At 44.8% G+C, this 14575-nt stretch overlaps 1 protein-coding gene across 1 annotated transcript in view; it reads right to left on the minus strand.

Moving 5' to 3' along the window:
• Positions 1-14575, minus strand: part of AMBRA1 (autophagy and beclin 1 regulator 1) — a gene marked incomplete at its 5' end in the record, with an annotated part of 130041 nt that overhangs the window by 3523 nt on the left and 111943 nt on the right. Inside the window, 2 exons of the mRNA XM_082000451.1 lie at positions 6093-6286; positions 7897-7989. Coding sequence (XP_081856577.1) covers positions 6093-6286; positions 7897-7989 — 287 coding nt within the window. The remainder of the gene's footprint in view (positions 1-6092; positions 6287-7896; positions 7990-14575) is intronic.

Raw genomic sequence — 14575 nt, forward strand, 5'->3', positions numbered from 1 at the left:
GAGCTGAGCTACAGCACAGATTCACATACAGCCCGTTTCTACTGCCTGGTGACTCCCACACATGTTCTTTCACCAGGCTGCCAATGCAGACTACAGTAGTACCCAGTGCAAGTGAAATAAGCTAATTTCCATTTGGTGGAGGTTCAGAGTGTGCACACAAGCACTTACCCAAAACAACAGCAATGCTGTAAACCCCTCAGACTGCTAGATGTTTCAACTCTCTGCCGTGGCCAAAACCCATTCCCTGCACCACCAGCTGAACAAAACCAGGACAGAGAGAAATCCCATACTTGCGACACCTTTTTCAGAAAAGACTCCAAAGGGCTTAGGCATATCCAGAGCACAAACCTGAGTTTGTGCAGGCGTAGGCCAAGTGACAGCACATCTAATTCTCCATATGGAGAAGGCAATTCTTCTTCTCTTGTTTTATGCTTAAAACTACATTCTGATCTCCCAGTCTCTGTAAAATCCTTTATCTTAAGTGCTCATTCTTCTAAGCCTACCTTCTAGGGTCAGAAAAATAGGACAACTTCAGACAAAAATCTAGAAAACTGAGCTAACCAGCTACAGTGTGTGAAGTACCAGTGTAAGCATAACACCTGCCAATTTGTCCTCCACCTAGGCTGTCCCTGTATCAGAATCCATCACAGAGCATTACACAATCTTGAGACACAGTCTGTTTTTCTGGACAGGGACACAAGTTCTGTGCCTGACAGGACAGAAAAACACCCCCCATGACTCCTTCCCACAATACAAGTAAGTATTAGTATTATGTCCACAGTGCTGTGCTCCTACAAACCTTTTCTACTCTAACCAAAATGACTTTTCCAGAGGTCCAAAACACCATCTATCCCAAACACAGACACAAAACATTACTCTTGAGAGCAGTTATCCCAAAGGCCAGGGAATTTCTGTAACTCTAGCTGACTGACTCCAACATTTAACAAAATACTCCCTAGATAATGCATCTATCTATAAAAGTCCTCTGCCGTGCTACTCCAGCAAGATGAGAGTTTGACACAGAAGACTACAAAGGCAAAACATCTGGGAAACTTTCAATGGAGCTGGGCATAAGGCAGGAGCATTTCCACTCTTAAATGAACTGGTGTCTGAAGTACTTACAGGGAGTACAATTTGTTTATCTCTGGGCATGGACGGCACACACCTGATAAAGAGCAAAGCCCACGGAAGCAAGGATGAGATCAGGCTCCTCTGCGGCTGTGCGATATACTGACATCACTCCTGAATTTTTTCCTATTTTCAGCTTTCATCTTTCTAAAACCAGCAGCAGTTAGTAGCTGTGCTTGCAAACAAAGCTTCAAAATTAGAACTAAGAGTAAGCACTGCAGAGATATCTAAGTCTTCAGAGAACATGGAATAATAGCTCTGAGGTGTGAACTGACCCACTAATTCAGATGCTGAAAGATAAAAATATCAGCACTTTTAAATGAATTCACTCCTTGCATAAGAATAGGAAAGGGAGGGTCAGCACAGCATAACCAACTATGTATAATCACATCTCCCTTAGTGCCAGAAGAAATACTACCAGTTACTTTTCTCCCCAACCAAGCTCAGAAGCACGTTCACACTTCGATTCCGAGATAGCTAATCCAAACAACTCCACAGAAGTCAGAAAAGATACAACTGCTTTGACTTGTAATATTTCTTAGCAATATCTCATCTTGGTGGTTTGTATGAATGAAACTTATTTTTGTAATGAGTTTGAAAGTAGCCCCCATAATTTAATCACAAGAGAGCCAGATACTTGGGAGTAGCTCACACTGTAAAGGCTTGCATAGTACAGCTTCTAGAACCCGATTCTGTTTTTTTAGGTAGTGCTTTTCAGAGGGCTTTAAAGAGAAACCAAAATTTGCAGTTCTATAGGACATATGACGCACATTTTACAGATGGATGGGCAGATGAAAGGCTAAGGGATCTACCCACGTTTCTACTTGGAGAACGAGAAGGCAGATCTGGAACCTGATCCCTGGTGTCCTGGTTCCCATTTCCACAACAATTGCACAAAAGTCACATCACATCTCACAACAGCATTGCAAGAATGTGTTCAGCTAACATAAAACAACACGTTTCTTTTTAGCACTCATGAGGCTCTGCTGCGGACAGGGTATTCCTGCCTATGTAGCCCCACAACGCACCTTCTTAATCTCTCAGATTAAGTAAGTTACATCACTTGCAGGCGCACTGTCTCTGCTTATAAGTGCTCCTTCGGCACCCTCAGGATGCTTTGCTTATACCAGGAAGGTTTCACTTGCATGTGCTGTCTTTTCACTACTAACAGTTTGAACAGACTGAATCCCACACAAACACAAGGTTGCATTTTACATTTTCTCTCTCAAAAGTATCTGCTGCAACCTCTGAAAGCAGTTGGACATGATGGAAATTTGTACTGGCTGGTGAGAAACACTTCAGCCAAATAAGTTAAAAACCGTACATGGCATGACAGTAGTCAATATGTTGCTCCCCCAAAGACAGGCAAAGTAGCAATCCACTGAGAGCAAGTCTTCCGATGGCCACAATTTCAGTAGTTCATAACATGTGCCTACTTGCACAATGAGCATTGAGCTAGCTACCTGAATTTTAAGCCCCAAAGACAATGCCGATGATAGGAACTGAGATGACAATTGCCTTTCAGTTATTTCCACCAAGTTTTTTCGAGTGCGGGTTATTTTTTTTCTTTTTAAAGAACCAGATTACCTGAAAGATGTATTGATGTAACTGTCAACAGATAAGGGTGAGCATGGGTTCACAAACAAGTGTCCTGCAGCTCTGCAAAGGTCCCTTTCCCTCAGCCTGCAGCACCTTTTTCACAGTTGCAGCCCCTGACAGTTACTGCCACTTGCACCCTACTCCAGCCACCTGAACAAGCAGCAGCCACAGCCTGACCCAGTCTGGACTGGAAATTACAATTTCTAAAGGTTAAAGCTTTGGGCCATTAAATCTCATTAGGAATTCTTGTTCCTTTTTAAGTGAGATTTAATTTGCCATTTGAAGACAGATCCCTCTCCCATCATGCCTGACCATTTGCAAGGGAAAGCATAGCATAACTCCCAACGGATTGTTTCTAATTAAGAATGTCTCAAAGTTACAACTCCATCACTATTTCCACTACGGCTGTCAGCTTAAAAGAAAGTAGGAGACAGCTGAAACACTGTTTTAGGCATTTCTTGGTACCTCTCCTAGTCTTCTCTCAATGCTAGCTTCTTTTGGTTTATGTGTGGCTTGGGAGCAGAGTTCACAAGGCAGCCATCAACTGCTGCAAAGCAAAAAGATACAGACTTTAGAAGGATTCGCTTCTAATAAAGTCATCATATGCTCATTCCTCCAAAGGAGGTAGAAAGATAATCAGAACAGCAAAGTCCCCGCAGAGCTTTGCATGAGAAAAGGAAACTATTTATACCCGCACAGAGCTTAATTAGATTTCTGATGCAATTCTGCATACTTTCTTTTTTTTTTGTACAGTAAGCACATATCTGCAAGAAATGCCCTGAGCCAGAATTCCCCACAAGAGCGGGCCTGACAGGACATAGGACAGAAACCAACTCTTGGGGGTAGCACTTGACTTTCTTTTTCTTTCTAAACATTCAAGGGTTTTTGGGGGTTTGTTTTGGCTTTTTTTCCCCCCTCATGATGAGGTGATAACTAAAACACTTTCCTTTACATTACTCAGAATCACATCTGATTTATCCATTCTGCTGCTGATAATACTGCCAAGCCTTTATGTAGTGATTTACATCTTCAAAGCCCCATACAAAACACTAATTAATCTTCACAGCCCCTGGTGTACTGTACTATGGGAAGATTTATTCCCATTTGGTAGATGATTAATAATTTGCCCTAGGTCACACACCAAGTTAGTGGTTACACATTTTTTCTGCCTCCCACCCCCCTCCATGTCCCTGACATCTAGATCCTGCTATCAGGAAACACCATTTCCCTTTCAACGGGCAAAGAGTTACAGTAGATACAGTGTGCAAATTAACCATCAGAAAAGCAGCACAGCATCTAATCTAGCCTGCCTGAACACACTGGATGGGCATCACAAGAGTTTATGATGCTGGAAAAACAGTAACCTTAATAACACAAGCAGCGCGGTGCGGCTCAAGTATAACATGAAGCACAAAGACTCCTGGATGAATGAACCAGACCACTGATGCCACAAGTCCCTGGCTAACTGGTTGAGGTGTTGGTAACAGCAGCTGAAAATTTGCCTTTCTGCTTCATGATAGGTCCTTGTCCTATTCCTCATGAAATTGTCATGGATTACAGTTGTTTTTTTGGATCCTACATGCTCCTGATAATTAATGTCTTGACAGCTCCCTGTTTTGAGCTGCTCTTGAGCCTTTGCACAGGAATGTCCACTGAGGGTGCAACTGGCATAAGAGCTGATAAACTACAATGTAAGACTGCTTGGCTCATCTCCAGTGCATGTGTCTGTACTGGAACAACTCCTTTGTTCTAAAGATGCTTTAGAACAGCCCATTTTGCAGGCGAGGCCACTTGCAAGGGGACATGTGATAAGTCAGCATCTGAGCCAGAAACCACACCAGATGTGGAACCCGCCAATCTTCTTCAAAGCAAGAAAGAGAGACAAAGAGAAGTCTCTGTCCTAGACTTGCTATCTACACTCCTTTTCTTCCAAATGCTACATATTTTGCTTCTTTGTAGAGATACCCTGTCCAAGGACAGCTAAAGGACAAGCCTTCCCCATCTCATTAATGGTCTAGTGAAAAAAACATGATCTAGACCTGAAAATTGAAAGGTTAGTTAGAAAGAATGAGAAAATGAAACCTTCAGACGACTGCAGAACAGCAGCAGAGAGAAGCAGCATTGGAGAACTCCACTGGTTTAACAATGCAGAGAAAGACCCCCAAGCCTGCAGCATCAGCCATCATGGCCTTGATGCAAGAAGGTCCCACACTGTACCCTGCTCTCAGTCTGCATACCACATTCAGTGGAAGAACCAGTTCCCACAAGTTCAGCATTTGTGCAGACATCCTACGTTCCAGCCTTATTCACACGCCCTCAACTGTACTAACCTTCCAGAGAGGTTAATCTCAGCTCTGCTGAGATAAGCAGATGGGAAACCCCACAGGTCAGGAATTTGCCACTTAACTTTGAACAGAAGAGCGGACATCAGAGAAACACAAAGCTTTATCACAAATGCTGGATGCTGCACAGCAGAAACTGTGGAATAGTCACATGCCAAAAAGCATCTTTCAGAGTGACAGAGCGCAAGCAAGCATACAGGCACAAACAGGCATGTCACGGGCCGCTTCCCAAAGTCAAGTGAACCAACTTGAAAACAACTTGAAACCAAAGCCATCATGAACCAACAACTTCTCCTTGATTTTCTCTGTCTTTCTTATATATATACTGCCCAACTCCTTCCTAGCCAAGCCTTCAGAGTTGGATTCAAGCACAATGCTACAGTATCGAGACAAGAAGCCTGGACAAAATCATCATGCTTTCAAAAGATCAGTGACTTTAGCATCATATAGGAATTGCATATCAGCTGCTTCCAGCTCTTAATATGTTGGTAAGTTTTCCTTGACTGGAAAACACTAGAGACATTTTCTGAATAGCTGAGCTGGACACTCATCACAGCCTTCATCGAAGAGACTAAACAGAATACTCATAACTACTTTGCGAGAAGTGATTTACAGTATTTTATTTTGTATCCAGATGCTGAGCTTGTGAAGCCTGCACAGGTTTTAGATGCAGAGATTGAAGGACCAAGCTAAACTCTAACACAGAGGCAGAAAGCATAATTCTTAACAGTTTGCAACCTTACTGATGGCTAGGATTCAGAAGATTTGTGAGGAGTGATGGCAGTACAGCTGATTCTACAGACACAATGATCTGGAGAAGAGTTAATTTTGCTCTCTAAAAGCATAGTAAAGACAAATTCTCTATTCATATGGACAGAGATTCACTCTCCTGATCATCTTGGCCTGGCTACAGGCAAATTAGGCCGGAGAAATCTTTGCTGAAGAGGTAACAGGAGTGTCCAAATGCATTGACAGGATTCACCAAGTAAGCTCTGTTAGATAAATCATTGCTTGAGCTCCTACCTTCCCCAGTCCCTGCAGAGGCGGATTCCTGCTCCTGTACCTCCCTCTCTGTCTGAGTCTCGGCATTCTGCAGCTGAGGCGCCAAGGTCTGGGTACCCTGCGAAGTCACAGATGTGGGGGGGTTTCGGGGTTGCAGGCCTATGGCATTCATCAGGCCCATGTCCCTGTCTGTCCTCCATGTGGCTCTGCTGGTTCTGAAAAGAGAGAAAAACAAATAAGACCAGGAGCGTTGGAGGCAAAGTGCCCCAGCAAGATGAAGCATCCACCTAACCTTCTTGCCTCCACTCCATCCAGGCACCTACTAGCCACTATGCAGATGGAGCTGGAGGGAATTGTGACCTGCACTTATTTACACACACACAGACACACCTCTCCAGCCTCATCTGGCTGGTCTCTTGAGTTTTAAGCCAATGGAGTCTTATAGTCCACTCACCCTTCCACAGAAGCAGTGTGTCTGACAGGCATAGATAGATATCCATGCAGCATCACTAAGCCTGCAGAACAACTCTGTCTCAGGGTCACCGAGTTGAGCAGGCAACACGACATGCAGCACAGGACCACAAACACACGTAATCACCTCCCTTCTGCACGTCAGCAGGGCGGTTTTAACTCCCAAGGATGCGGGCTGTATCCCTTCCCTCCTCTGGACCTCCTAGTTTGTCAGCATCACACATGAATGCACTCCAGCAGGCATTCCTGCCCATTCCAGTTGGACAAGAGAAATTCTCTACTCTCAAAAGGAAGCAACAGGAGCCACCTCAAGGCTCATCAGCTTCTTGGAATTGAACAGTTGAAGTGTATGACGCTACAAGAGCTGAATCTTGACAATGCTTGAATGCTCTTTCCAAAACCGACCTCTAAGTGCTGGGAATGGTTAAGAGTTTCTAGGAAAGACTGTCTCATTCACAACCTTTTTTCATAAGGTTTTGAAACCTGCCACACTTTTCTTGCTCTCTCTTTGAGCTAATTAATTCTTGAGCAGTATTTCTGCCTTCAAGCTGCCCCTAAGCCCATCATGCAAGACTGATATGTGCTGTCAAAGAACGTGAGTAGTGGCAATATCCACTCACATGGCTGAGTAAATAATCTCTACTGCTTATTTTTCACCTTCAGTCAAACCAAGGCTGTAAGACAGCACAGATATTGCTCTGTACACCAGCTCATAACTTCCTTGGGATCCCAGAGCTTGCAATTCAGAAACAAGACTGTCATCCTCTTGCTGAAGACAGCTGGCTTACAGAGAAGTACTCGTCACTGGGGCAAGCAGCAAGGGACTGCAGCATCACCCTTTTGTTTAGAATAACTAATATGTGTATCACTGGGCAGATTGGATGAAGCAGCCAATAGGGCTGTCAAGGGATTTAGCTTTATTTTTAGAGTTGCTGAGAAACAACTGCCCCGTAACCAGAAACTAAAGGGATGAAAATCAGTCACCAGGACCGCCCAATGGATTTGCACTCATCTCTGTGAAACCCCCCATTCTTCAGTTATCCTCCAAAGGCCATTTACTCTGGATGGTGTTTTTTATGGATCAAGCCCCACATGTTCTTCCCGCAGCTTGCTCATGGATGTTACTGAGGCCATGGCTGACACATGTGCTTCACTATCACTGGCAGCACTTTTGGGCACTGAATGTCACTTGCTGGAAGCAGACCAGGTGACCCAACTAGGCAGTGTCAAAGGTGGAAAAATTGGATATTTAAATCTGCCAGGGCTAAGGGAACAAAGAAGAAGTGGTGCTGCCATATGTAACAAAAGCAGCAGAAAGGGTCAGGTCTCTCTAACCCACACCCAGGAGACTCACCCAGGCCGCTCAGTGCTCCTGCTGCTGGAATGCACAGCGAAGACGTTCTCATTCAGCTGGTCCCAGTGGTACTCAACTCCAGAGTTTAAGGCCCTTGAAACACCAAAGAAGGAAAAAACATTAGCATGACAGGGCACTATTCCGGCCAGCACACATTTCGTCCCCACAACACGAAGGACGGTGATGATTCCTGCCCTACAGAAACTGCAGATCTAGCTCAGTTGACATTTTTGTTAAAAGGGCTCATCACTGTAAACAGCCTTGCAAACATGAAGCACTGTATTACCCAGATTGTTCTGGAATATTCCATTAATTTCAATTCGATATTAGCACTGAGGCACAGCAACAAGAGCAGTGAGATTTTCAGGAAAGGAAGACATACAGCTATGTGTATAAAAACAGGTTACCCTAACTCCCAGTGACTAAAGAATTGGAACGGGAATTCCAATTCTCTCTCTGGTGCCTGCCAGCATTTCCTGCACTAGGTAATGTTAAGTAAAACACTGCTCTTATTCAACATTTAGTTTCTTTGCAAATGGTTCTCATTCTACCTATAAATAAATCTCTATACAGTCCTCTCACTGACAGTCACTGTGGAGCAAAGGCAGATGTGGAGGATATTTTAATAAGTTTCCACTAAAGAGTTTGTGCTGGATCAACTACATGTGTGTCCGAAAAGTCCAAATTTGAATTTTACAGCTAATGCTACTAAGTTCACCAGAACAGCCAATGCTCTGGCAATCTTTCACAGTGCATTTCCCCAAATGATACACAAAGCCAGGGCTGGCTAATCACTTCATAGGAACAGGCAAGGTTAACAACGTATAGCTAATCACAGAAACTAAACCACCATAACCACAATGCTGTGAGTGCATCTCCCACTATTTGTAAGGCCTGACAGCTCTTAGACTAGAAGAGGATAAGAGCGAATCCAGCTTACTCTGTGCCATACAGAAATGTCAGAGGACAGGCACGCACTGTGCAGTCCAAGGCAGTATAGAATCTCCCACCTACTGCTGTGTCCCACCTCCAGAAGCACTATGGGCTGCATTACCAAGGAAGAGACTTTCTGTACAGTGTTTTGCTATGCCATGCTGACACACCAGCTACATGCGAGTTGGCCTGGGGGCTTCAATATACTGCTGTGTACCACCACACGGCTGCTAGACTGCAGACATGGTGCTATGTGGAGAGTGAACAGTGCTATGCAGCGGTCACCACAAGGCGAGTAAAATCAAAAGGTCCCGTGCAGATAGAAGGCAGCGCGTCTGAAGAGCTGGACTTGCATCACATCGCAGGCAGTCTCAGAGCACGAACTAAGAGCAGTCCCATAATCTGAAGGAAGGATTCAGGGCAAGTAGTTGGTAGCTGGTTATAGCTCGGGCACAAACCCGGTGTTTTATATACATATAAAAGATGTTTTCCCTATAATGAGATGCCTCAGAAGAACCGGCAAGAACCCCAGCTTTGAGGACGCTGCAGGTCAGACATGCCACAGTGGGAGATCTGTGTGTGCTGGCCTAGGGCAAGGCTGCTGGGGTGACAGCACCCCAGGTCGGGACCAAGGGCAAAAACTGCAGAAAATTAGGTCAACAAAACCACACCTGGAGTCTACAGGAAGTAATAAGTCATCACTTTTTTTTTTTTTTTTGTGCTGAGCTAGCCCCACACTGCATTATACCCCATGAAAGCAGCTGCCAGGGAGATGCTGATTTACAAAGGCTCGAGAGTTTATTGACAGATGGTAACCTGTCACTAAAACCATGCCAGTCGCTCTGGCTGCGCCATCCTCTGCTTCATATACTGAGACTTAGCTGTCACACTTTGCTGTCTGCAAAGTAGCACACTCCATAGACAAGCGAGACTTTCTGACCTGGTAGTCAAAATTTCCATTAGAAGTCTAGTTTGCTTGCTATCTGCAGCTATCACACAACAGAGCTAAACCGACCCATGCTCTTCTCCCCCTCCTTCCACACTTCTTCATGCTTTCCAAAGTACAGGGAAGTCCTCACAGCCACCAACATGACTGGTATTCCTCACCAAGGTGCTCTGTGTGCCCTACTTGTCTTTACCAGCTTGCCAGCTCCCAAGACAAGAAATCAGAAGACGACAAAGCTTCCCCTAGCCTTTGGCATGTGAGTTGGCAATTCTGTGTTTCCTCTCTTGCCCCAAACACCATGTTCCTGTACTACACAGAAAGTTCAGCTCCTGCATGCACACACATACACTTCTTCGAGTCTGATTCATCTCACTTTACAAAAGCATCATGGTACTAAGCTGACATGGAGTACACCAGCTTAAAAACTCCCATCCCTGCTCCTGTTCTGCAGAGGCTCACTACTGTACAGTCAGGATATTGGACAGGAAAGTCCATTCTAATTCCATGCTGTCAATTTGTACCTTTCCCTGGATGGTGAAATCAATAGCCATTCCATTTAACACATGACTTTGCACATTGGTTTTAAGCGCTGCCATTTATCAACTCAGTTTCACTGCCCGGGTCCTATTAGCTACTCATTTACTGCCAGAGAATTGAGGACTTTGCTTTCCTTTCCCAGAAGGAGGACCTGTAGCAGCTGGTGCCTCTGCTCCTGTTGCTGACTCTGGGAATACTGATGAACAGGCTTAAGCCAAGGTCACTAGACTTGGCCACAATGGGAGTTCAATATCCTCAGCACCACTTTAACCTGGCTTTTTAGTCTGGACTGAGTGTGTCTACCCATGGGGCCAAAAAAAGTAGCTCAGAATAAACAGCTGGCACTCCCTACTGCAGCAGCGAGCATCCTCACTGCTACCTTTCAGCAGACTCTTCCCTTGGCAGCTAACCAACGTACCCTCTCCCAACTCCATCTCTTGCAAAAGATTTCAAACGATAAAGCCCTCAGCATGATCTTTGTTCTCTTTTGCATGCATCTGCATCTCTGACCTGGAATCCACATCTGCCTTTCCAACAGCCCTAAGACCAATAGCCATCTTGCTCCCCATTACGTCTTCCAGCCTTTGGATGATTGATTGAGGCTGCAGGAAAGGTGTTTCAGACTGCATCAAGGTACAATGAGGAAAGCAAGTATCTGAACTTAAGAGGGAACTGGTTGGGCACTATCTTTTATATGAAGATCATAACTTCCCTTCTTAACAGGCAAAGATTTCATTAAAGAAATGCTGCTATGGTATGGGTTAAGTGCCAGTTTAAGACCATGCCTGTATTAGAAACTTGATCACATAACCGCACCTTAAACCAACTTAAGTACACAACAAGATGTGTGACAACCACAATTACCTTGGTTTAAATCAGATTTTCAATTAAGCTTAAAGATTTGCACTGGTTTAACCACACCTATTTAAAACAGTGCAATCTCCCTTTTCAGAAAGCCTAAAGGTTTTTTAACTGCCATTGCAAAATATTGCTTGAATTTTGTAAATTAGCAAGCCTTTCATAGTACGTTTCCCAGTACGTTTCCCAGGAGATTTGCAAATCAAGGCCTGACTATTCATTTCACAGAAGCAGAGCTTACACTAGAGAAATGAATATTTTTCAGGTAATATAAGCATTTAACTTTTGCTCCATCAAACTCTAGACATGGAAATGCTGGAAGCACTTTACATTTTCCAAGGCATAAGGTAGAAGCTCTGTGTAGCATGAAGCATGTTACCACTTGGACATAGATGCAGTAAAGGAGGACATTTGTTGCCCAGGGCTTCAGGGTGAAAAATTGCAATTCTCCACACTGAGTCAGTCATGGGCAGTGAAGTCCACTTAGTCAAGTCCTTATTTTCTTTCTTTTTATGGCTGTCACTAAGCTCTCTAAGCCCTCCTTGGAAATTTCCATTAGCTTTGTAAAATGCAGACCTGCTCACAGCCTGGCTTTCCTAGCAGGGATCTTTTCTGAGAAGGACTTTTCCTTCACATTGGTGTCCAGCTCATGTTATTAACGAGCTTGGAGCAGATGAAGGGCACAGACTTGCATGCTTTGCTGAAAGTAGAATAAGGATTCTGGGTGGAGCCTGTTAAGTACCAAGAGCCAACAAGTTAGGCACCACAGCCTCTCCCTCTGCACGGAGGTATAATCTACACAGCTGGGGTATGTCCCCCTGAAGGAACTAGGACCAAGTTCTAGGACTTAATGACAAAATTCTTCATATGCGACAAGAAAGCTGAAATACTGTTTTCAAATACTGGTTACGCCAATGCACTAAAGTAAATTGACAAAGCACAGGTCAGCACAAACCTACTTAGACATACGGGTAAGCCCCAGGCTGGCATATCTAAAATTGAGAGTTGAAGAAGAGGAAGGATTAGGACAAAAATTTCTCCACCTCTACCATAATAATACAGCTCAGGAACAAGATGGCAAGAAAAAAACCCTCATAGTCTGCAACTGGAGTATGCATGGCATAAATAGCACTCACTATCTTTTCACTTAAACCATCCCCAATACTGAAGAAGGTAGCAACAATGGGCAAATGCACTGCTCTCCTTCCTCAAATCCTGCCACATGGAAGGGCCCAACAGTAGCACACTTGTCTGCTATAGCACTGAATTAAATTTTGATTAAGGCATTGCTGCCTGCAATCCCATCTAAAAAGATCAGCACAACCCCATTACTAGAATGAAGATTGTGGCAAGCACAACATGGAGAAGACTAGCTGCAAAGTGATGCTGTGCAGCATATAACTAGGTGAACACCTGATTTTCATGCTGCCAAGGTTTGCTTTCTCCACAAAAGAAATTACTCCTTAAAGCTGATTTCTCAAATATACTGTCCATTCAAGATCACTAAAAGCAAGCATACAAAACCAGATTAGTTTACAAAGGATTTGAATTCCCCAAGATGCGCCTTCTTCCCTTTGTCTAAACTTGTCATTCTTAAACCATCCAAACTGTGTCAAGGAAATACAGAGTGAGCTACAGAGAGGAAGGTGACACTATGCTAAGGAACGAGAATCCATTGTCCTGATTCGGGGAAAAAAGAAGCAGCACACAATATCTCACACAATGCAATGCTTGGCCGGATTCCAAAAGCATCCTTGTCAGCAGCTCATTATCTCTTCTGCCGGTGTGTGATGATCAGCACAGCAAGACCATCCCTGGCTCCCATGATTAGCTAGGCAACGGTATTGTCAGTACGAGGCAAAGTTTGGCACTCCCAGCAGCTGCCTGGATAGCAAAACAATCATTTCTAACACACTACTTCATAAATATTTAGCTTTCTGTGCAAGCGATGAACCACATGCAGCAACAAATCCAACTGAAAACTGGCTGCAGTGCAAACTGTATGGAACCAGCAAATGGGATTCCTGGAGTAGCTCTGCTGCGCAATAATTCCCTTTGACCACGGAAGAGGTGTGAGCTTCACTGGCACCCCCCTGTTTCAGAGCACACCCTTGGAGTACAGCCCATGTATGACTTGCCAAGGGAAGAGCATGAGACCAAGTATAGGAATTCACAGAATCACAGAATCATTAAGGTTGGAAAAAACCTTTAAGATCATCAAGTCCAACCATCAACCCAACACCACCATGTCCCCTAAACCATGTCCTGAAGTGCCAACGTCCACACATTTTTCGAACACCTCCAGTGACGGTGACGCCACCACCTCCCTGGGCAGCCCGTTCCAATGCTTGACCACTCTCTTCGTAAAGAAATTTTTCCTAGTATCCAGTCTAAACCTCCCCTGGCGCAACTTGAGGCCACTTCCTCTCATCCTATTGCTAGTTACTTGGGAGAAGAGACCAACATCCACCTCGCCACAACCCCCTTTCAGGTAGTTGTAGAGAGCGATAAGGTCTCCCCTCAGCCTCCTCTTCTCCAGACTAAACAACCTCAGTTCCCTCAGCCGCTCCTCGTAAGACTTGTGCTCCAGACTCCTCACCAGCTTAGTTGCCCTTCTTTGGACACGCTCGAGCATCTTAATGTCCTCCTTGTAGTGAAGGGCCCAAAACTGAACACAGTATTCAAGGTGTAGCCTCACCTCACTTCCCTACTCCTGCTGGCCACACTATTTCTGATACAGGCCAGGACGCTGTTGGCCTTCTTGGCCACCTGGGCACACTGCTGGCTCATATTCAGCCGGCTGTCAACCAGCACCCTCGGGTCCTTCTCTGCCAGGCAGCTCTCCAGCCACCCCTCACCAAGCTTGTAGTGTTGCATGGGGTTGTTGTGACTCAGCACTTGGCCTTATTAAACCTCATACAGTTGACCTCAGCCCGTCAACCCAGCCTGTCCAGACCCCTCTGCAGAGCCCTCCTACCCTCCAGCAGATCAACACTCCTGCCCAACCTGGTGTCATCTGCAAACTTACTGAGGGAACACTTGATCCCCTCATCCAGGTCATCAATAAAGATATTGAACAAGACCCGCCCCAGAACTGAGCCCTGGGGAACACCAGGATTTAACGCCATTCACCACAACTCTCTGGGCTCAGCCATCCAGCCAGTTCTTTACCCAGCGAAGAGTAAACCTGTCTAAGCCATGAGCCACCAGTTTCTCTAGGAGAATGCTGTGGGAGATGCTGTCAAAGGCTTTACTAAAGTCCAGGTAGACAACATCCACAGCCTTTCCCCCATCCACTAGGCAGGTCACCTGGTCATTCCTAACACGGTAAGTCATACAGAACACAAGATCTGCAGTTTATGATTAACAACCACTCAGACATTTAAGTAACACATGAAATTATCC

Source organism: Phaethon aethereus, assembly GCF_964289735.1.
Source record: "Phaethon aethereus genome assembly, chromosome: 5".
Taxonomy (NCBI): Eukaryota; Metazoa; Chordata; class Aves; order Phaethontiformes; family Phaethontidae; genus Phaethon; species Phaethon aethereus.